A 21,615-nucleotide genomic window follows, 5' to 3' on the forward strand; every position below is an offset into this window, starting at 1 on the left:
CGTGGCCCCATCACAATCTTCTAGGAGCCTTTGAGGAAATCCCTTGGCCCCACTCTGGAAAACTTTTTAAATGTCTTATTATACTAAAACATTTGTGCATGGGGTTTATACAAAATGTTACAGCAAAAAATAGCATCCCTGCTTCGGCTACCTACTTCCCAGACTTACTCCAAAGAGGCGGCCACTTTCAACCACTGTGGCTATTTCTTCTAATACCTCCGGGATTCTAAGAATGTCTATTGTTCTTTGTGGCCTGATCAGTCATAGTCACTAAATGTCAACTTTCTGTTATAGATGAGCATTTAGCTCTCTTAGACCTTGCTGTCACTATCTCATCTCCACTGCCTCCACCATCCCAAAATGATTCACAAGTTAACATTATGACAATGAGCCAGAATTCTATAGGTTTTTTGGTTCTTTCTTATATGTTTTTATTTTTCCCTGCACCATCAGACCTCTCAAAGCACCATCACTCTGAACTCACAAATGTGTCATTATATGTTTTTTACCTGGAGACTTCCCTGTCAGAACTTTCTAAACTCATTCCAGTCTGAGTTAGTTGTTCAGGCCTGTTGTGCTATATTGCCCGAGGACTTTTCCTCACAAGTTCTCCTACATTATTAAATCCCCACCTCACCCTCATTTCATTTCCCAGGGCCTGCAACCAGGTATCTCCACCTAACCCATCATTTTGGTGGAATCCATTCTCCAGCAGCTCCATGTGCCTGTATTTTACATGTGCCTGGCAGTAGGTTAAGCATGTCACACATATTCCATTAGTCCTTCAAATAAGGAAAGTGGTACCAGTTCTCTGCTCCAAATCAGGGAACTAAGGTTCTCGGAGGTCGAGCACCTTGCTGAAATTCCTCAAGCAAACAAGTGAAAGATTTGGGGTCAAGTCCAGGTCTTCACCCAGGCAGGCCTGTGCTGTAAACATTGAGAGACAAATGCCAGTCACTCTCCAGCTGCACAAAGGGGGAGGGTTGATTCCCAAACGCTTTCAAATTCAAAGTGTAAGGACGCTCAAGAAAGAAACTGTAGAATGATAATTCAAGATTCTAAAGCGTCTCCAGAGATCTCAGCAGAGCCAGACATGGATTTTAGGGAGCTTAGGGAGCAGGTGGTCTGTAAAGGGAGGGGAGCTCTTCTGTCGGGAGCAATGTGGTGTGAGAGTGTAGTTGACAAAGCAGAGGTGACCCGAAGCTCAGGCCCTGGCTGGGCACTCATTAGCTATGTGACATTCATTTGCAAAATAGGGATATGAACTGTACAGGGTTCCTAGAGAGATGAACTGGGGTAGAATGCATGAAAGCATCAGTGCACAAGCAAGCAGAATGTTCAGTCCGGAGTGTGAAGGAGATATTGTCCATATGGGGGGAGATGGGAGGTGCGCAGAGAAACGGAGGTATGATGATGAGAGCCAGCTAGGAGAGTGATGTGCTCTGGAGGCTGGCCAGGACTGGACACACACGGGCAGCAATTCACATACAGGTGGATTCTGGGGGTTCAAGGGGAACCCTCTCGATCACACCATGCATGAGACCGGAGCTTTTCTTAAACTTTTCTGTCAGCACTCCCTGGCTTGATGGCTTTATTCATCCTCAAGTTGGCCCAGGTACATACCTGCTTCTTCTAGCCTTAAAATTATTTGATTTGTTGCTTGAAAAACATTTTAGAGTCCACAAATTCGAAGGGTATATTCCTATTGTTACTTTTGCACTCCTCGGCTGTGTGTGTGTGCGTGTGTGTCTGTGTGTGTGTGTTCACGCATGTGCTCGTGCATAGGGTAAAGCGTGCAAGAGCCAGAGTGATGCGCATTCTCACAGCAATTCTTTTGCAGCTGGCTTTGCGGGCAGCTCCGTCCTATGAAGATTTTGTGGCCGCGTTAACCATAAAGGAGGGCGACCACCAGAAAGCCGCTTTCAGTGTCGGGATGCAGAGGGACCTGAGCCTCTACCTCCCAGCCATGGAAAGGCAGCTGGCCATCCTGGACGCGCTGTACGACGCCCACGGGCTGGAGAGCGATGAGGTGGTGTGACGCCTGCGGGACAGCGCCGCCCCCTGCAGGGAAGAGCTTGCTGCAGCGTTTGGATGCCCCACTTAATTTCCAGCAGCAGCTTCAACCCTCTCCATCCCTTATGCCGGCCATGGAGAGATGGAGGCAAAGCCTAGTGCTTTTATATATCATTTTTAAATGCGTACATGTTTTGTGTGTTTAAAAATCAAGGTGCTATATATTTCAGTTCAAAGGGCCTCCTGGAAACCAAACCGTAGCTGTTTTAGAGACTTGAACAGCAAGTTATAAGAGCAGATTTGACAAGTTAATTTCTTGGGTCTTGTTTTGTTTTGTTTTTAGCTTTAAGTTTTAATGGGCCACCCAACCCAAGCTGAAAATGAGCAAATTCTGTATCAAGGACTGTAACTCACGGGTAGTGTTTCAGCCAGTTTAGGATTAGACTGAAGCTTAGGGGGGCTAGGCCCCTGGTGGAAGCTGTGAGGTGTAGGTTGGCTGTCCTAGACGTTCTTCAGAGGATCTTCTCTCCGGGGCTCTGGGCGCGAGGGACCTGTAGTCGAGTGTGCAGAGCGTGGGTGTGGCATGCCAGCAGGAGGTGGAAGACACCCAGAGGAGTGCCATCCCGTGAGGGGTGGGAAGATGATGGCTCTGCAGAGCTGAGTGTGCCCCACGCTGAGGGCAGGGGGCGGGTCCTCCCTGATGACCCTGCCTAGTGCCCACCCTCGTTCCCATGCTTCCCCAGACATTGTCTCCATGGGACACCATAGCAACACCGTGACATTCGGGGGTTGTTACCCAATTTCAAAAGTAGGCTTCAGAGGTGGAGGGATTTTTCTGCTCACCATGCACAGCCTCTAAACAGGAACCAGGTGATGTCCAGGTGTGATTGTGACCCTTCTGTGTCAAAGTCACATGCAGTGCCGGGCAGAAAGCACAGCCCCAGGCTGACTAACCCGGCGAGCCGAGTCCTGTGGGCCGGTCAGGAACCGGCATCTGAGTGCTTTTCTGGTGATTCTGTGCGCACAGCATTGAGGAATCCTGAGATTAAACCTTAGTTTACAGAATTTCCAGTCTTCCACATGAGCTATATGATGTGTCCTGTTTTTCAAAGAGGAGGAGGCTTTTGTGGAAATAACAGTTAAAGGGAGAGAGAGACATGCACCACGTTTACTCCGCAGTTTTTCTAACTCAGCCAGCATCCGCGCCCGGCCAGTGTGTACCAGGCAGGAATGGTGGCTCCCAGTGTGCTCGCTGATCAGTCTTGGCTTAACCACCCACCACACAAGCTAAATGCAGCTGCTCGGCAGTCTCCCAAGCTCTGGGACTGTGGCAAGGTTTACCAGCGGGATTTCAGTCTTCCCTAAGACAACCTTGTGTGGGCGTTGCCCTGGAAAGAGTGACCCTGGGACTCTGGCCCTGCTCTCAGGAGCCACACCGCCCAGTGCCTGGGGAGAAGCCACGGGCCTTCCCCCTGGAGGCGCTTCCTGGAGTAGCTGGAGGGCATTTCCACCTTGAGGCGGCTCCCAGGGGAGAAGGCGAGCTCCTCTGAGCAGCGCAGGTGAATGCTGCCTGGGCAGCCCCAGATGACACTGTCCGAGGGCAAAGAACCCCTCCTTAGGGAGGCTCATGTGGGGAGGGGTGTTGCTTTTGTCTCCCGTCTGTCTCTGAACGGATGGGCGTTTATTTCGCTCAGTTACTGAAGCAGGTACTCTGTTATAAGGACTTCTGGAAAAGGCTTCCACTTAGAAAAGCAACATCAGATGTTTGAAGGCTGGGGAGGAAAGCGGTGCTGCAAGGATGCTGGTTCTTCTGTAGTTGAGCACTTCCTGTTGGTACTTATCAAGGTGTGTGTGTGTGTGTGTGCGCGCGCGTGTGTGTGTGTGTGCGTGTGTGTTGCTCCCCCTCCCACGACTAACAGTGTGGATCTCCCTGTGTGGCTGGTGTGACAGTGATGGGGACGAGGGGTCCTGCCCTTGACATCGCCTCCTAAAGGGAAGGAGACAGCAGCCAGCCTTTGCTTGCACCTTGAATGAGGACACTGTAGGCCTTGTGCCCCTGGGAGAGGATGCGGCCAGGAGCCTGTGAGTGTGGTGACGATTCCGTTCCAGCCACCTGTGTGCTCCCTGTTGCCGCAGGCGAACTCGCGAGGTGAGGGAGTGGGCACACGACCATTACCTCAGATTTGCCCGCAAAGCTGTGAATTCACACAAAGAAAGCTGCTCGGCACGGCCGTTTTCTGTTGATGTAGGTACATGGTGTACATGCCTCGGTTTTCTGGGGAGGAAGGGTTTACTGTTATCTGGGCTCACTGGGAATCCAGTGGGATAACTGGGGTAAGTTCCATTTTCTGGTCACCCCTTTCCCAACTCCATAGAAAGGGTGATGTCTTTTGAGAGGTACTTTTCTCCCTGGAGCATATACAGTTTGCCTAAGATGTGTGACGCTCTGAGAATCCTTCAATAAAAAGAACCAGGAATTGAGCCCAGTGCCAGGCGATAAGTTCAACCCGACCTGAAGCTTGGCACCCATGGCACTTCCTCCTGGATCCACTGTTCTGCATCCCCATTTTCGTCCAAGTCCTAATTTGTGCTACTTCGCAGTTACTATGTCAGGAGGGGACAAAGAAAAGGTGGTTAAGGCTTTTTCCCCCATAATCCCACCAGATTCCAGGACACTTAAGCTTTCCTCCACCTGCCGGCCAGACGAGAGGAGAGCAGAGCGCCGTGTCCTGTCCGCACCTGTCCCACAGGTGGGAGCCAAGCTTGACACTCGGGAGGGGTCGGTCTCTCTCTCTTTTTTTTAAAAATATATTTTATTGATTTTTTACAGAGAGGGAGAGGGATAGAGAGTTAAAAACATCGATCAGCTGCCTCCTGCACACACCCTGCTGGGGATGTGCCCACAACCAAGGTACATGCCCTTGACTGGAATCGAACCTGGGACCCTTCAGTCCGCAGACCGATGCTCTATCCACTGAGCCAAACCAGTTAGGGCAGGGGTTGGTCTCTTAATCTCACTGAACAATGACAGCAACTGCTTTGTCCTTTGAAAGCACATTTGACATTTTATAGCGAATCCTGTGAAAATTATTAAGTTGGAGGGATGCCCTTTGGGGGGCGACACCCACTCATGATTGACAGTGAGCTGGAGACAGTTTTCTCATCAGCTCTTCAGGGAGTTCAGAAGTGGGGCTCCGGGTCGACTTGAAAAAGCTGTGCCCCTGCCCATTAGGAGCTGTAGGTCGTGGCTTGAGGCAGCTTGCCATCGTTTAGGGCCATTCTGAACACAAAGCTCCCCCAATGCCTGTTCCAGGGTGAGGGACAGCTGAGCTCCGGGTTCAGCCGGGCGGCCTCTCTCCTTTCTCACGCTCGCTCGCCCGCACTGCCCTCATCTGCGCCCATCGGAGCATCAGCTCCGCCCCTGTAGCTGCCCTGCCCCTTCCCCAGCAGCACCTCTGGCACCCACCTCGCCCAGGCTTGGGTGCCTCATCAGCAGGACTCACGCCCTCCCAGGCTGCACGAGCTTCCTAAGAGCCCTCTTCCCAAGGTCACTGTGAAGTGGGCGACCCCCAGGATGCGGGCGTCCCGGAAAGGTGATCTGGAATGAGAGGGGTGCCGCTCGGAAAGTCCGCGGCCCTCTCCTTCCGGTCACTAACCGTGTGTGCACGTACATCCAAAGACTCACTGCTTTCACCTTCATGTTTTCAGAAAAGTGGTTTTAATCTTTAAAATATGTGGTGGGGACCAATAGATAAAGTACCCGTTTCTTTATTCAGTGTGGAATCAGTGAAAGAGCTGGGTAAAGGGCATTTTACTAAAACTTCACCCAACTGAAAATCTCAGGCATCGTGTAAGGCCCGAGCGGGCGCCAGGGGTCCTGGGCAGTAGATGATGTGAGACATCCAGGAAGCTTTCGAATGAAAACTATTTTTTTCCTACTAAACTACCATGTCCTACAAGAAGTGGTTATGCAATGGTGCATTTCTGAATCACTGATTAAAATCACTTGCTTCTGATTGTAGTCATGGGTTTTACAATCCTCAGCTCCCCCACCTTCATGTTTCATTTCTTTCTAAGGTGAACTAGCACCTTTTTTATACTTTTAGGATTTAGAAGTAAAGCATATTTTAAGCCATTGTTCTCTTAGCTGAGCTAATGTGTTTGGTCTCGGCGACCTGGCGCCGTTGCCCTTTGATCTAATACAGTCTGTACGCAGACGTCAGTGTGTGCAGCAAACCTGTGTCCTGTGAACTGTGTGCAGAAGACTTTACTTAGAAATATGTCCTGCTTCGGTGTCCCTTTGTGACCTGCAGTTGCTTACTCAGGGGTTTCACAGTAATGACATGAATATTCACTAGCTGTCTAATGGTGGTGTAAGACTGCTTATCTGTTACAAGGTTGTTCGGGTCCTTTCGAAGCTCCATGTGCATCCTGCTCTTTATACCCCTGCATCCATGCAGCCAGAGCCACCTGCATGGCTTCTCCGCACAGCTGCGTCAGGGCATGACTGAGCACTATTGACGGTACAGTTGACGCTTGCATTAACCTTGCTCCTCTGCTGTTTTTACATAGCTTTCACTAAAAGGAAAACACGTACCATGACTCTGTGATGCAAACATCCTTTGGTTACCCTTTGAATCACTTCTCCTTCAGAGCGAACAAATCTTTCCAGCTAAGCTATGTGAGAACCCAAGAAAGAGGGGCTGCTTGTTTTAAGCACGTCCTTCCACTTACACACATTTTACAGCGTGGTATTTCCTCCCTGTACTTCATCAACAGAAACCATCCCGGGATGGTTGGTCTCCTTGCAAAGCTGTTCTCATCCACACAGACTCAGTAGATGCTGGTGTTTTTATAGGTGTCCATGGAGTCGGTGATGACAGGAAAGGTGACCTAGAAGTAACTTCTGTTGCTTCCCGGAAGGCTAATAAGCCAGTCGCGTGGCATATTTGATGCGAGTCTCCTGTGTCATGACAGTTCACTAGAATGTCAGTAAACAGCCCAACTACCTCATGTGAAATTGGCTGTGGACAGTCTGTGTCAGATGAGACATGTGTTAAGGTCACTTTAATCTGGTTTGTAGATGAGACAAAACTGATGTCTCTATAAAGAAGAAACACGTTCAGCCAGATGCCAAAGGCTATGATGTACATAGGTTTCCTTGGGTTAATTTTTTTAAGTCAGTGTTTAATTCCACCCCCAGTATTCTTATCTCGAATGTTCTTGGTCTCATAGATTCATGCACTTTGAATATCTGTCACACGCAGTCTTTGTTACCAGTTCTTGTCCTTCAACGTTTTAATTGAGCATCATAATGACAGTAGGAAACAAGTGTCAAGTGGTTTGTGGATTTCTTAATTTGGATGGACCTTTACTTAGAATATATGTTGGAGCCTTTTTAGGACCAACCAATGAATGAAGATTTCATGTTTAGTGTTTCATGTAAAACTCTGTCCAAGTTCTTACTCTGTATCTTGTTGGGGGTTGGGGGAGAAGAGCAGAACAAGGGAGGGTTTTACTTTTTTTGCAAAAATGTTTGAAAACATCTGTCAGATTTTATATTCGTTAGTTATAATAAAGTTATTTTTAAAGTATTTTATCAAGTGCTTCTGTTAAAGATTTTTGTGTGGTTTCTTAGCGTAAATAAGGCCAGATAACAGAACCTCCTTCCCCTAAAATAACTATCAAAATAAATTACAACTTAAAAATAAAAAACACTTCAACTCACCAGCAATGAAGCAAAGCAAGGAGCCGTTGTTGTTCTTTAAACTTCAAAAGATGATCACCAAAGAAAAAGACCAGATTTTCCAGCATGAATCCAAAGAGCTCCCAATCCTGCCTGCATTGAGAGAATATGCAAATTCAGAATCTCATTAAAGTCATAGGTTTTGGTCCTAGCGGGTTTGGCTCAGTGGATAGAGCATCAGCCTGTGGACTGAATGGTCCCGGGTTCAATTCCGGTCAAGGGCACATGCCTGGATTGCAGGCTCGATCCCCAGTAGGGGGGCGTGCAGGAGGCAGTCAATCAATGATTCTCTCTCTCTCTCTTTCTGTCTCTCCCTCTCCCTTCCTCTCTGAAATCAATAAAAATGTGTGTTGTTTTTTTAAAAAAAAAACCCACAGGTTTTGGGAAGAAGTTGATTGAAGAGTTGGGCAGGATGGATAATTCCTTCCTCTGAGTGGATAATTTTAGGAAGACAAATATATTCTAACATACGTGTAATTGGTGACCTCCTCCCTGCCCCCAAAAAAGGAAGGAACTAAAGAAGTATTGAAAGACATAATACAGAAAAGCTTTCTGAGAAGGAGCTTCCTGAAATGAACCTGCAGATTGAAAAAGTGTCCTATGTTCTAGGAAATCTCTCAGAAAGTACTTGCCACTAAAACGTATCCTGAAAAGGTAATGAACTAGAAGAATTCTTCACCACTCAGGCAGACAATGCAAGTCTCCAAAGGGTCTGAAACTTCCATAAGAGTCAGTGACAGGAGAAAATGGAGGAATGCATCTAAAACTCTGAGTAGGAAAAAAGTGACTTAAGGATATTATTGGCAGCCAAGTTGTCAAAGATAACATCAGGTACTCTTAAGCACCTATGAGTTCTTCTTAAGAAACCATTTGAGCCGAAGCCGGTTTGGCTCAGTGGATGGAGCGTCGGCCTGCGGACTGAAAGGTCCCAGGTTCGATTCCGGTCAAGGGCATGTACCTGGGTTGCGGGCACATCCCCAGTGGGGGATGTGCAGGAGGCGGCTGGTCGATGTTTCTCTCTCATCGATGTTTCTGACTCTCTATCTCTCTCTCCCTTCCTCTCTGTAAAAAATCAATAAAAAAATATATTAAAAAAAAAAAAAAGAAACCATTTGATAGGAGAGATGAAATCAATAACTCTGTAATGGAGAAGATTATAGTAAAATGACTGGCAGGAACATTGAATTTATATAAAGAACTAAGACCAAAATCATAGTGTCGATACATATTGCAAATATTATAAACCTTAATAATATGACATAAGTTGGAAGTGGAGGAAGGGAGGTTATACTAGTGCCAATCTCATTTTTATAGCAGAGAGTTGATATTGTCTAAACAAAAAAAGCAAACATAATGACTAACTTTAATTTTTTGGTAATTTAAAAAAATACATTTATTGATTTTTAGAGGGAGAGAGAGAGAAACATCAATGATGAGAGAGAATCATTGATGGGCTGCCTCCTGCACACCTCCTATTGAGAATTGAGCCCAAAACCCAGGCATGTGCCTTGATCAGGAATTGAACCGTGACCTTTTGGTTTATAGGTCAAATGCTCAACCACTGAGCCACATCAGCCAGGCGAATTTTTTGGTAATTTAAAAAAAATAAACTTGACTGGATTTTTAAATAAATTCCTGTTGGGATAAAGAAATATTTAAAGTTTAGTAATTGCTTCAGTTTATTTTTTTGTCTTAAATACAAACCCAAAAAAAGGCTATTTTTTACAAATTAATGTGATTAGAAATAAACATGATAAATAAAATGAGTATTTATAAAAATATTCTCTATCCTTTTATCTGTTAAAAAAAAGTCCAGAATGATATTCACCTAAGTCAGTGATGGTGTTTTTTTTTAATATAAATTTTATTGATTTTTTACAGAGAGGAAGGGAGAGGGACAGAAAGTCAGAAACATCGATGAGAGAGAAACATTGATCAGCTGCCTCCTGCACACCCACCACTGGGGATGTGCCCGCAACCAAGGTACATGCCCTTGACCGGAATCGAACCTAGGACCTTTCAGTCCGCAGGCCGACGCTCTATCCACTGAGCCAAACCGGTTAGGGCAGTGATGGTTATTTTTAAGTGGGTATTGATTTCATTTCACTCTTTTCTTTGTACTTTACTATATTACTTGACTTTTGCTTTATAACCATGCTATCTTTTTTGTTTTAAAATAGGGTGGAGAGTATTCAAAAAACAAGGTTAAAAAGCATTGTGGAGTGTTGGTGGAGCGCTGGCATATACTGCTACTTGTACTGGCATTTGTTTAAAACTCCCAGCAAGATAACTGTAAATGTTTAACTTAATCTCATCACACTTCCTTTCCCCCCTCTACTGGTTATTTTTCCCTCATAAGCTCTTGTTCCTTTACACACACGGAGAGATTACTCATCTCCCATTTCATATGACTTGTAAGTGTTGCATTCTTCTATGGCTAATGGGAGAGACTGTACGCCAGGATGATACTTAGCAACTTGCCCCATACAGCTGAAACAGATGAAAAAGTGGGAAAGATGAAGTTTCCCTGGCTGACAGTCATTTTACAAGAGGAAGCCAGAAAGACTCAGAAACAAGGGAATTTTGCACGTGAATTGGCTGCACTCCATCTGAGGAGCCGAAAGGACTCTCTTTGTGCTTCTGTGAGGCTGGAAATGAAACGTCAACCCCTTCTCTGCCCAAGTGACATTGCTGGCAATAGAGCTGTACTCCGGTATTGGCTTATGCGGATCAAACCCAGCTGCCGACCATGGCAGAGGAGGGAATGCAGCGCTGCGTTCATTCAGTAAGCGTTTGTCTAAGGACCACTCAGGACTGTGTCTGTGGAAACCCATGGAAGGCCTGCATTCCATTGGGGCATGTGTGCGAGCAACTCGGGACCCTCTCTGTCACACGGGGAGGTTTCTAAAATCCGAAATCCTTAACCTCATTGGTATAGAACGGTGGTCACTGGGTTACAGAGCTGAAAGACTCCATCTGTCATGGAGGTGACACTAGTTATGGCAAAAGCATTAGGAATTGTGCCTGATGTGTGTGGCACAGTGTCCAGCACAGGGTAGGATTTCCCAAAATGGTGGTGGGGGTCAGATTACTAGTGGTTGCTGTTTTAAAGGGAAGTATAGCTCCATCACCATTGGGGCTAGCCTTTTCCTATAATTCAAATGCCATGACTATAAGATATAAATGAGTTTAATTCTAGACCCGGAACTATTCCATTGGCCTAATTGTTGCTCTCTGGGCCAATACCACACTATTTTTTAAAGAAAGTACTGCTATCTTTTGGAATAAGTTTCCCCCACTACATACACATCTTTGGTTTCCTTTTGGCTATTCTTCATGCTTTAATCTTCTGTATGAATTTAAGAATGATTTTGTCAACCTTTGAAAAATATCTTGTTGGAATTTTTATTATAATTATATTGAACTTTATAGACTGATTTCAGGGGAAACTGCTGTTGCTACAAACTTTAATCTTCCCATCAATAAATACAGTTTATATTTCCATCTATTTAGGTATTCTACTATGTTCTTCAATGAAGTTTTAGAATTTCATTTGTAAAAGTTTTGTGCATCTTTTGTTATATTTATTTCTAGGTACCTGATATGTTGTTGTTGCCATTGAAAAATATATCCTTTTTTAAAAATTACATTTTATAATTTTTGTTGCTGGTGAATAGCAATGTTACCAGTTTTACATATCTGTTTTGCATTCAACAACCTTGATGAACCCTTATTTCTAGTAGTTTATATTTCTTTTTATTTTTGTATGGGTTGGAAATCAGATTAAAGTAATCTTTCTTTTTAAAATAATTTTTTATTGTTGAAAGTATTACATATGTCTCCTTCCCCCCCCCCCCCATTGACCCTCCCAGTCCACTCCCCACCCCAGGCCCTCACTGCCTCATTGTCTGTAGCCATGGGCCATGCATATATGCATACAAGGTTCTTGGATTGTATTTATTATATTTTTCTTTTATAATTCTAATAACTTTATTTCTTTTTCTTTTCTTACCACGCTAGTGAAAAGCATCATCCAGTACAATGTTGAATAGAAGTGGTGATAAGTTATTGTGTTCCTGATCTGAAAGTGAATGTTTTCAACATTTTACAGTTACATATGATTTTTGCCACATAATTTTTTAAATTGCTATAATTCCAGTAGCTGCCACTTACCAGGCTAAGGAAGGTGCTTTCTGCTTCTAGTTTGCTATTGGTATTAATTATGAAACAATGCCAAATATTATCAAAAGTTGCTCGACATTTGTTGACATGATCCAATGGTTTTCTCCTTTAACCAGTGAATATGGTAAATCTCGCTAGTTTGCTTTCTAATTTTAACCATCTTCCCATTTCTAGGATGACTCCAACTTTGTGATGATGTGTTTTTAATAGGCATTTCTGGATTCAGTTGACTAACCATTAATTTAGGATTTTTTGCATCTACATTTAGAAGTGATATTAGCCTTTCATTGTTACTTTCTTGTTCTGTCCTTATCTGAATTTGCCATCAAAATTATTTTACTTCATAGAATGAGGTGGGCAGTGTTCCCTTATTTTATATTCACTGGAACATGTTGTATAAGGTAACAATTATGTTCTTTGAAGTTTGGGTGCTAGTGGAAAAAATCTTCCGGGTTTAATGGGTTGTTTTATTTTAGTCTTTTTTTTTAGGAAGGAGGGGGTTTTAAAATTTCTGATTTAAGTAAAAAATTTAACCAAAAATTACATTCCTACTCGAGTAGTTTTATGAAGTTATGTTTTTCTAAGATATTGTGCATTTTGTGTATGTTTGTAATATACTGGTTGCAAGTTGAATTGTGCCCATGTGACCCTGAGAGCATAGTCTGGGTGGACTGGACAGGAAGCCGGCTCAGACTGGCCCCACCTTCTTAGAGGCAGGGCCACCACTCAAACCAGCTTCCCACAGACCCGTAGCTCCCCTCCTCTGCCAAAAGGGTCTTCTAGGTGCTGGGCAACTGGCTTTCTCAGCCACTGCTCTAAACAGCAAGCCCTTGACTGGAAACCGGGCCCGCAGTCTGTTGACACACTGACAAGCTCCTCACCCAGGTCCCAGCATGGCTCTCATGCAGCTATGGAGGACAGGGAACCACACATCGCGTCTCTTCCTGCTGACGCTTGTGTTGTAGGTTTCCCCTCAAGGACCCTATTTATCTCAAACTGTGTCACACTGTGGAATTCATCCTGAGCTCAGAGACCTGACAGGTGGTGGCAGTGAAGGGGACTGCCTTGCACAGCCCTGGTACATCATTGTTCTTAGAATTATGATCATAACTCCACTGTTTTGTAGTTTAAATCTCCATGTGTCATTCCTAATTATTTATTTGTGCCTTCTCTCTGTGTGTCTGTCTGTCTGTCTCTTTTAATTGATGTTAGAGAAAGGGAAAGAGAGGGAGAGAAAGAAATGTCGATATGAGAGAAACATCAGTCGGCTGCCTGTGGCATGTGTCCTGACTGAAACCTGTGTATGTTTCCCACCTTTCGATATATAAGACAGTGCTCCAACCAGCTGAGCCACACTGGCTGGGGCCTGTCTCTCTCGCTCTCTCTCTCTCTCTCTCTCTCTCTCTCTCTCTCTCAAGATTTGTTGTGGTTGTTTTTTACTTTTATTTTGGGATAATTTCAGATTTACAGAAAAGTTGCTAAGATAATACAGAGTTCCTGTATAACCCTCACCCACTTCTGTAACGTTAACATCTTACATGTACTTGTGTTTAAAAATTAACATTAAGACAAGTATCTTAGTACAGATGCTGTTGCTACACTACAGACATTATTCAGGTTTTACCGGTTTTCTCATTAATGTCCTTTCTGATCAGGATGCAGTCCAGGATCCAATATTGCATTTAATGTCATCATATTTAATTTTTAAAAACTCAATTGTATTGAGTAAAATTATGTACTCTGAAAATTCACCCATTTAAAGTGTAAAATTCAATGGTTTTTCTTATATTTTCAGAGTTGGACATCCCACACCTTAATCTGATTTTAGAGTATTTTTATCACCCAAAAAGGGACTCTGTACCCATATTAAGCAGTCACTTCCCATCCTCCCTCCTCCAGCTCTAGCCAACCACTAATCTGCTTTCTGTGTCTATGGGTTTTTCTACTCTGGACCTTTCACATACATGGAATCATATAACATGTGGTCTTTTACAATCTCCCAGCAATGTTTGACAGTTCCAACTTTTTCACATCCTCACCAATACGTATCTGTTTTTTAAGATTGTTACAGCCATTTCAGTGGGTATGGCTTTGATTTGCATTTCCCTAATGACTAATGGTGTTGAGCATCTTCTCATGTGCTTGTTGGCCATTTGTATATCTTCACTAGAGAAATATCTATTCAAATTCTTTGCTCAAGTTTTAATTTAGTTATTTTCTCATCATTGAGTTGTAAGGGTTCTTTATGTATTCCGGATACAAGTAAGTCTCTTTTCAGATATATGACTCTCAAATATTTTCTCTCAGCCTCTGGGTTGTCTTTTCACCTTTTTGATGTATAATTTGAAGCACAGAAGTCTGTATCTTGATGAGGTTCAGTTAATAAAATTTCATTTTATTTTATTGCTTGTGTGTCCTTCTATTGTATCTAAGAAGCCATTGGCTAACCAAGATCATGAAGAATATCTCGTTCTCCCAGTGCCATCTGTAAAAAGGACTGTTCTTTTCCCCTCATCTTACGATGAGAATTGGAAGTCTCATTTCACCCTTTAAAAGACTGTGATGTTAATTATTTTCTCTTGATTAGAATAATATAAAACTTGGGTCATGTCTAGGTGTTAGGAGGAAACGTAAACTGTTCATGGTACCACTACCTCGAAGTGACCACTGTTTATGTGTTTCCTTCTTTTATCCTACGTGTCTAAATATACATACGTGTGTGTATGTATATGCAGTTGACCCTTGAACAACATTGGTTTGAACTGTGTGGGTCCACTTACACCTGGATTTTTTTCTTTTTTCTTTTTTCTCTCTTTTTTTAAATATATATTTTATTGATTTTTTACAGAGAGGAAGGGAGAGGGATAGAGAGTTAGAAACATCGATGAGAGAGAAACATCGATCAGCTGCCTCCTGCACATCTCCTACTGGGGATGTGCCCGCAACCCAGGTACATGCCCTTGACCGGAATCGAACCTGGGACCTTTCAGTCCGCAGGCCGACGCTCTATCCACTGAGCCAAACCGGTTTTGGCTGGATTTTTTTCAATAAATACTATAAATGTATTTTCTCTTCCATATGATTTTCTTTTTTTAAAAAATATATTTTATTGCTTTTTTTACAGAGAGGAAGGGAGAGAAATAGAGAGTTAGAAACATCGATGAGAGAGAAACATCAATCAGCTGCCTCCTGCACCTCTCCCACTGGGGATGTGTACGCAACCCAGATACATGCCCTTGACCAGAATCGAACCCAGGACCTTTCAGTCCGCAGGCCGACGCTCTAGCCACTGAGCCAAACCAGTTTCGGCCCATATGATTTTCTTAATAAGATTTTCTTCTCTCTAATTTACCTTATGATAAGAATACATTATCTAATACATATAACATAGAAAACATGTATTAATTGACGATGTTATCAGTAAAGCTTCCGGTCAACAGTAGGCTATTAGTAATAAGGTTTTGGGAAGTCAAAAGTCATGCAGATTCGAGTGAACAGGGGTTGGCACTCCTAACCCTCTTATTGTTCAAGGGTCAGCTATTTCATAACTGGGTTCACATTGTACATCTGTTTACTAATTTTTTCACCTATTGTATTTTTATTATATGATTAAAAGTTATTAAATTTACTTTTCTGTATCCTGTGACTTAGGCATAAAAAAGAGAATACCTACTTTAGGAGAGCCACAATCCTAACTAACTTTGTGCCACGGATAAAAGTCTTGATGTTGTATCTCTCCCACGGAACTGATTTTCATTGACGATTGTCTGTGACTATGACTATTTGCTACAGTGAATCTCAGATGCTCCCCCGTTCTAGCTTTCTTGCTGAAATCGATCGCTGTTAATACTAGTAGAGCTTGGGGTGTCTAATGTGCCCCCGACACGTTGCTGTATAAGGGCCGTGAAAGAACAGAATGTAATACTCTGCCCGTGGACCAGGGCATCAAGAGCATCTGAACCAACGCTGGGGAACGACAAGTGCGCGGATGGAATGCCATCCGTCCCTGCTTCCGAAAGCAGCTGGGCTGCGGGGAGTGGGCGCTGTGTTTCACTTGGCCGTCTAAGTATAGGTCCAACTCTGGCACGGCCTGTCCATCTGTCCTCCGGCATCCATGTCCCGGTTGACGTGAAGATTGTGGGAAGCAGAGTGGACATCACAGAGATCATTCCGGAAATTGTAAGATGCGGTCAGGGCTGAAGGGCGGAAAGCGTTCTTGAGAAGCCAGGTTTGTAGCTCACCGTGACTGAGAGCTCAGACAAACTCGCGTGTCCTTATAAAATGCGCCTTCTCAGAAGCCACGCCTTGGCCTGTCCCTTTCCCCTGTGCAGTGTCTCAGCAATTCCACTCCTCGGTGTGCCCAAAAGCACTGAAGGCAGCTTTTGTACTGTGGTAAAGGACACATAACATAAAATTTACCATTTTAACCACTTTTAAGTGTACAGAAAATCAAGATATTTTTTACACCTAAAACAATCTTGCAGTTTCCTAGAGGGACCTGGGAATCACAAAGACTGTTCTTCCACCGAATACGTGAGAGGGGAGGTTTAATGTGCTGCTATTGTACGAGCTGCAGGAGAACCGCTGTCAAATCAGAAGGCAAGCTCAGCTTCCCCTATGGAATTGGTATCCATAAAGTGTTGCTCTAGAAATATTCAGAAGGGTATGCTCACTAGGAAGACCCTGGAGGTTTGTCAGGGCCCTGTCTGTCCACGAACTCTTTTGACCCTCAAGGAAAACACTGATCAAAATCTTTAGGAACTAGTTGTGCTGTGTTTTCCTGTATTTATCAGAGGCCTGGCAACACTTTGCCTGATGATGTCGGACAACAGCAGTGTGGTAACAGCGGTATAGTGTTCTCAGTCATAATTCCAGTTGTTATATAACATGTTACCTTGGCCTGGCCACAGTTGTATTTCTTTAATTTGAGTCTAGTATCTTCTTGGCCAGTGGATTTCACATGGAGACTTTCCTATGGCATATGTGTAGATCCCATTCCTAAATCTCCATATTTTATATTCTTAGTGTATTCTTAGATTATGTTTCAAGATTTTTTCCTCTATAACATTATGTTTCTCTATTTCTATGAGTCAGGTTTCTTCCAATATAAGCTTAGTCATTATCCTTAGGGACAGTTTCCCTTTTTCTTCTTTTTTGGAAGGGCTTTGTTATCCTTTTTTGCATTCCGTAGAAACAACCACGTTTCCTTGTTGCGTCATTCTTGTTTGGCTCCCCTCATCAGACCTGTACATGTGAGGATTACCAGCCACAGAGTAACCACAGCCATGTTGAGACACTGCCAACCACAGGTAGCACTGGTTTATTCTGGGGCTCGTGTGAAGGCTCTGCTGTGAGCTGCAGGCCAGATTTGTCTTCAGCCAAGAAGGATGGTCTCAGAGTGTTTCCCCGGTGCAGAAAAGGACTATCCCTGTTACTTCAAACCCTCAACACTTCAGAGGTCGCCTCGAGGACACGGGCTCCTGAGCGGGTATCTCTTGCATGACTTTCAGACACCCTGGTGGGCAGTATCTCCAGGACTGGTTTTAGTCCAGAGGTCGGCTCACCCAAGACCCAAGAAACAGGAATTCATTACATACGAATGAGTGAACCCACGAGGAGCTTTCACTGTGGTTGTTGGGAGGAAATGTTGATTTTGTTTCAATGTTCTGTATTCTGGTTGTATAAGTAAACATTTTTCTGTTTCTTAAGCTCTCTGTAACCTAGCAGACTTCTACCTTGTTCAGACACTTTAGTCAAGACTTTATTATTAGCTCAATGCAATTTGTCAGTGATACACCTTCAGTCTGTTAACATGCACCCGTGATTTAATATCTAAAATTAATCAATATCTCTATCCACCTAATAGGCAACTGCTATTGCAAGAACCTTGAATATATACTCAAATTTCTCACATTTTTAAAAACTTGTTGGTTTTTTGCATCACCTACTATGCACACTCACGTTTCTTTTCTGAGTCTTATGAGTTCACAACATCCGGTCCTTCAACCCATTTTGCAGATGAGGAAATTAAGGTTCACAGGGGCCAGGCAACCTTTCCAAGACCATGCAATTAATGAGCTGCAAAGTCATGATGTGAAGTCTTTCTGGCACCCAGTCCACTGTGTCACAAGTCTTAGTGGCACCCTTCCCATCAGCTGCTTACCCAGCGTGTGGCTGAGGACATGCATGCCCTGCGCACCCCCTCCCCCCTCGTCAGGGCACGGCCGGAGGGGAGCACGCGGGCGTCGTCCAGGTCATCGGATCTTGTTAAATGGACGTATGTATCACAAGCAATTAGCCCACTCATATAACAGCATCAGCTTCTGGTTTAGCAAATTACCTGGATACATGCCTGTTCCCAAGGTAATACACACCCTCCTTGGAGCTCCGAGGCGGAATGTGCCCCTGGGACCCCCTCCAGGGGGCGAGCTAGTACTGCTGGGTCCTGAGGAACCTCAGGAGGCAGATAAAAGAGGCTACAACCTGTACTGCAAAGGCAACAGAGGAGGAGGTCCTGCCATCTGGGAGTCTGTTTCTCCCTCAGCACCAATGAGATGCTGCTGAAGAGGAAGTTCTGTGTGTTGCACTAAAGCAGTGGTTCTCAATCTTCCTAATGCCGTGACCCTTTCATACAGTTCCTCTTGTTGTGGTGACCCCCAACCATAAAATTATTTTCTTTTTTTTTTTTTTTTTTTAATTAAATCTTTATTGTTCAGATTATTACATTTGTTCCTCTTTTTCCCCCCCCCCCCATAACTCCCCTCCTCCCAGTTCCCGCCCCACCCTCAGCCCTCACTCCCCACCCACTGTCCTCATCCATAGGTGCACGATTTTTGTCCAGTCTCTTCCCACATCTCCCACACCCCTTTCCCCCCTAAGAATAGTCAGTCCATTCCCTTTCTATGTCCCTGATTCTATTATAATCAACAGTTCATTCTGTTCATCAGATTATTAATTCACTTGATTCTTAGATTCACTTGTTGATAGATGCATATTTGTTGTTCATAATGTGTATCTTTACCTTTTTCTTCCTCTTCCTCTTCTTAAAGGATACCTTTCAGCATTTCATATAATCCTGGTTTGGTGGTGATGAACTCCTTTAGCTTTTCCTTATCTGTGAAGCTCTTTATCTGACCTTCAATTCTGAATGATAGCTTTGCTGGGTAAAGTAATCTAGGTTGTAGGTTCTTGGTATTCATCACTTTGAATATTTCTTGCCACTCCCTTCTGGCCTGTAAAGTTTCTGTTGAGAAATCAGCTGACAGTCGTATGGGTATTCCCTTGTAGGTAACTCGGTTTCTTTCTCTTGCTGCTTTTAAGATTCTCTCTTTATCTTTTGCTCTTGGCATTTTAATTATGATGTGTCTTGGTGTGGTCCTCTTTGGATTCCTTTTGTTTGGGGTTCTCCGCGCTTCTTGGACCTGTAAGTCCATTTCTTTCACCAGGTGGGGGAAGTTTTCTGTCATTATTTCTTCAAATAGGTTTTCAATATCTTGTTCTCTCTCATCTTCTGGCACCCCTATAATTCTGATGTTGGTACGCTTGAAGCTGTCCCAGAGGCTCCTTACACTATCCTCGCATTTTTGGATTCTTTTTTCATTTTGCTTTTCCGGTTGGATGTTTTTTGCTTCCTCGCATTTCAAATCATTGACTTGATTCTTGCGCTCCTCTGGTCTGCTGTCGGGCGTCTGTATAATATTCGTTATTTCAGTCCGTGTATGCTTAATTTCTCGTTGGTTCCCCAATATAAGATCGAGGGTCTTATTAGTTTTCGTGTAGATCTCATTAAGTTTATCGACAGCTTCTAAACAGTTCTTGAGGGACCTTAAAAGTGTGGTTCTGAACTCTATTTCTTCCATTGACAATTTTGTCCTGTTTCTTTGTCTCCGCATTTTGTTATGCTTCCTTGGTGTACCCCCTAGTGGTCTTTGTTCGAAGTCTTATAGTTAAATCTTGATTGTTGTAGCTAATTCCAGGGAGGGTTTGACCTCCAGGCCAAGTGGCTATGAGAATCTGCTGTGTCAGCAGTGAGAGAACTTCTGTCCTCTAGGGAGGTGCTAATCTAGCCTTTGCCTGAGGCTATCCGGCAAATGCCTCCGTGCAGGGCTTGGGCGGGGCGGGTCGCACAGGATCAACAGGGTGGGCCGGAGAGAGCAGTTATGGCGGCTCTCAGTCCTGTCCCCAGGGGCTCTGCCTCTCTGAGTCCCAGCACCCGCTGCAAAGCTCGGAGAGAAAGCTGCACTCGCTCTGACCGAAGCCAGACAGTCCCGCTTCTCACGTTTGAGTCTGGGTCCCTAAAGACTCGCCCGGATCTGGTGCTCAGAGTCTGCGACTCCCTCCCGATTGAAAACAACAACCGCGCCCTCCGCCGCCAGCCCGCTCCGCGCACTCCGCACCTCAGAATTTGACTTCAGCACTGCGCCTCCTCTGAGTGTCCGTGTGCGTTTCTCTTTCCTCCTAGTTGTAGGACTTCCACTCAGCCAGCGTTTCTGTGGTTCTGGGTGATGTCCGTTCCGTGTTTTAGTTTCACTTTTGAAGTAGTTGTTCAAAGCAGCAAACTCCAGCGTTAACCTATGCCGCCATCTTGGTTCTCTCAACAGACTCAGACTTGATTCGATGCTGTACTCCATAAAATTATTTTCGTTGCTACTTCATAACTGTAATTTTGCTACTGTTATGAAGCGTCATGTCAATATCTGATATGCAGGATATATTTTCATCGTTACAAATTGAACATAAAGCATAGTGATTAATCACAAAAACAATATGTAATTATATATGTGTTTTCTGATGGTCTTAGGTGATCCCTGTAAAAGGGTCATTCGACCCCCAAGGGGGCGACCCACAGGTTGAGAACCGCTGGACTAAAAGAAGGCAATGAAAATATTAGAAATAGGGAGCATGCTCAGAAGCTATGTCAGCTGAAAGGAAGAGCAAGAGAGAATGATTGAACGACACAGAATATTGAAGTGTTTGCATGAATAGAAAAATAAAATCTAATTACTTCTGTTTCCTTGATGTACATAAAAGGAAAATGTTTAGCAGATGGACATGTTGGAAGGCAGATGTAACCAAATTATGTAGCCCAGAGTGTGTTCAAAGCCTAGATTCCCTCCCCTGAGGGGAACAAAGGAGACATGCTCTTGTACAACTGAGACTGGCAGATGCCGAAACCAAGTGCAGAGTGAATTTTCCCGGCCGGATGCCGAAGGGAACCCTCTCCTGAACTTTATGCGGTATTTGGGTCACGACTTACGGATGTAGATTTTTAATTTGTGCTGATCTTTCAATGTAATTTAATTTTTTTTTCCAAACTCGAGTTGCAAGGAAGCAAACTTTGGCATAAGCCCAACTCGGACGCTGTCTGCTCTTTATCCTCCCCGCCTCCAGGTGTCGCCTTTCTTGAGTGTGTTGGAAAGGGGAGAGGGCCTGGGGATAGCGCTCTTCCCTCCCATGTTGTCCTCTTGGGTGTTGCTTCTCCAGAGTCGGGGGTCTTTTCACCTCTCCCATCACCACCGTGGAGAAATCACACCCTTCGCTACTGCCCACCGCCTCCTGGCCCTGGGAGTCTGCAGTCCCTCTTATACAGGGGCACTACCTTGGGTTTGGAGGGTAAGTGTGGCCACACTTCCTTTCTGCCTGGTTCCTCAGACCACATAACCACAGGGCTGGGT

At 44.3% G+C, this 21,615-nt stretch overlaps 1 protein-coding gene across 2 annotated transcripts in view; it reads left to right on the forward strand.

Moving 5' to 3' along the window:
- PLEKHA8 (pleckstrin homology domain containing A8) overlaps positions 1-13,711 on the forward strand; it is a 57,615-nt gene extending 43,904 nt beyond the window's left edge. The window contains exon 13 of one of the 2 annotated variants that reach the window (XM_059712667.1): positions 10,250-13,711. In XM_059712667.1, coding sequence (XP_059568650.1) covers positions 10,250-10,548 — 299 coding nt within the window. In that variant the 3' untranslated portion in view covers positions 10,549-13,711. Of the gene's footprint in view, positions 1-1,840; positions 7,609-10,249 lie in introns of those variants that run through there. The other variant, XM_059712668.1, reaches the window with a different exon arrangement.
- Positions 13,712-21,615: the final 7,904 nt, after the last annotated feature.

The sequence above is a fragment of the Myotis daubentonii genome, chromosome 10, assembly GCF_963259705.1.
Source record: "Myotis daubentonii chromosome 10, mMyoDau2.1, whole genome shotgun sequence".
In the NCBI taxonomy this organism is placed as follows: Eukaryota; Metazoa; Chordata; class Mammalia; order Chiroptera; family Vespertilionidae; genus Myotis; species Myotis daubentonii.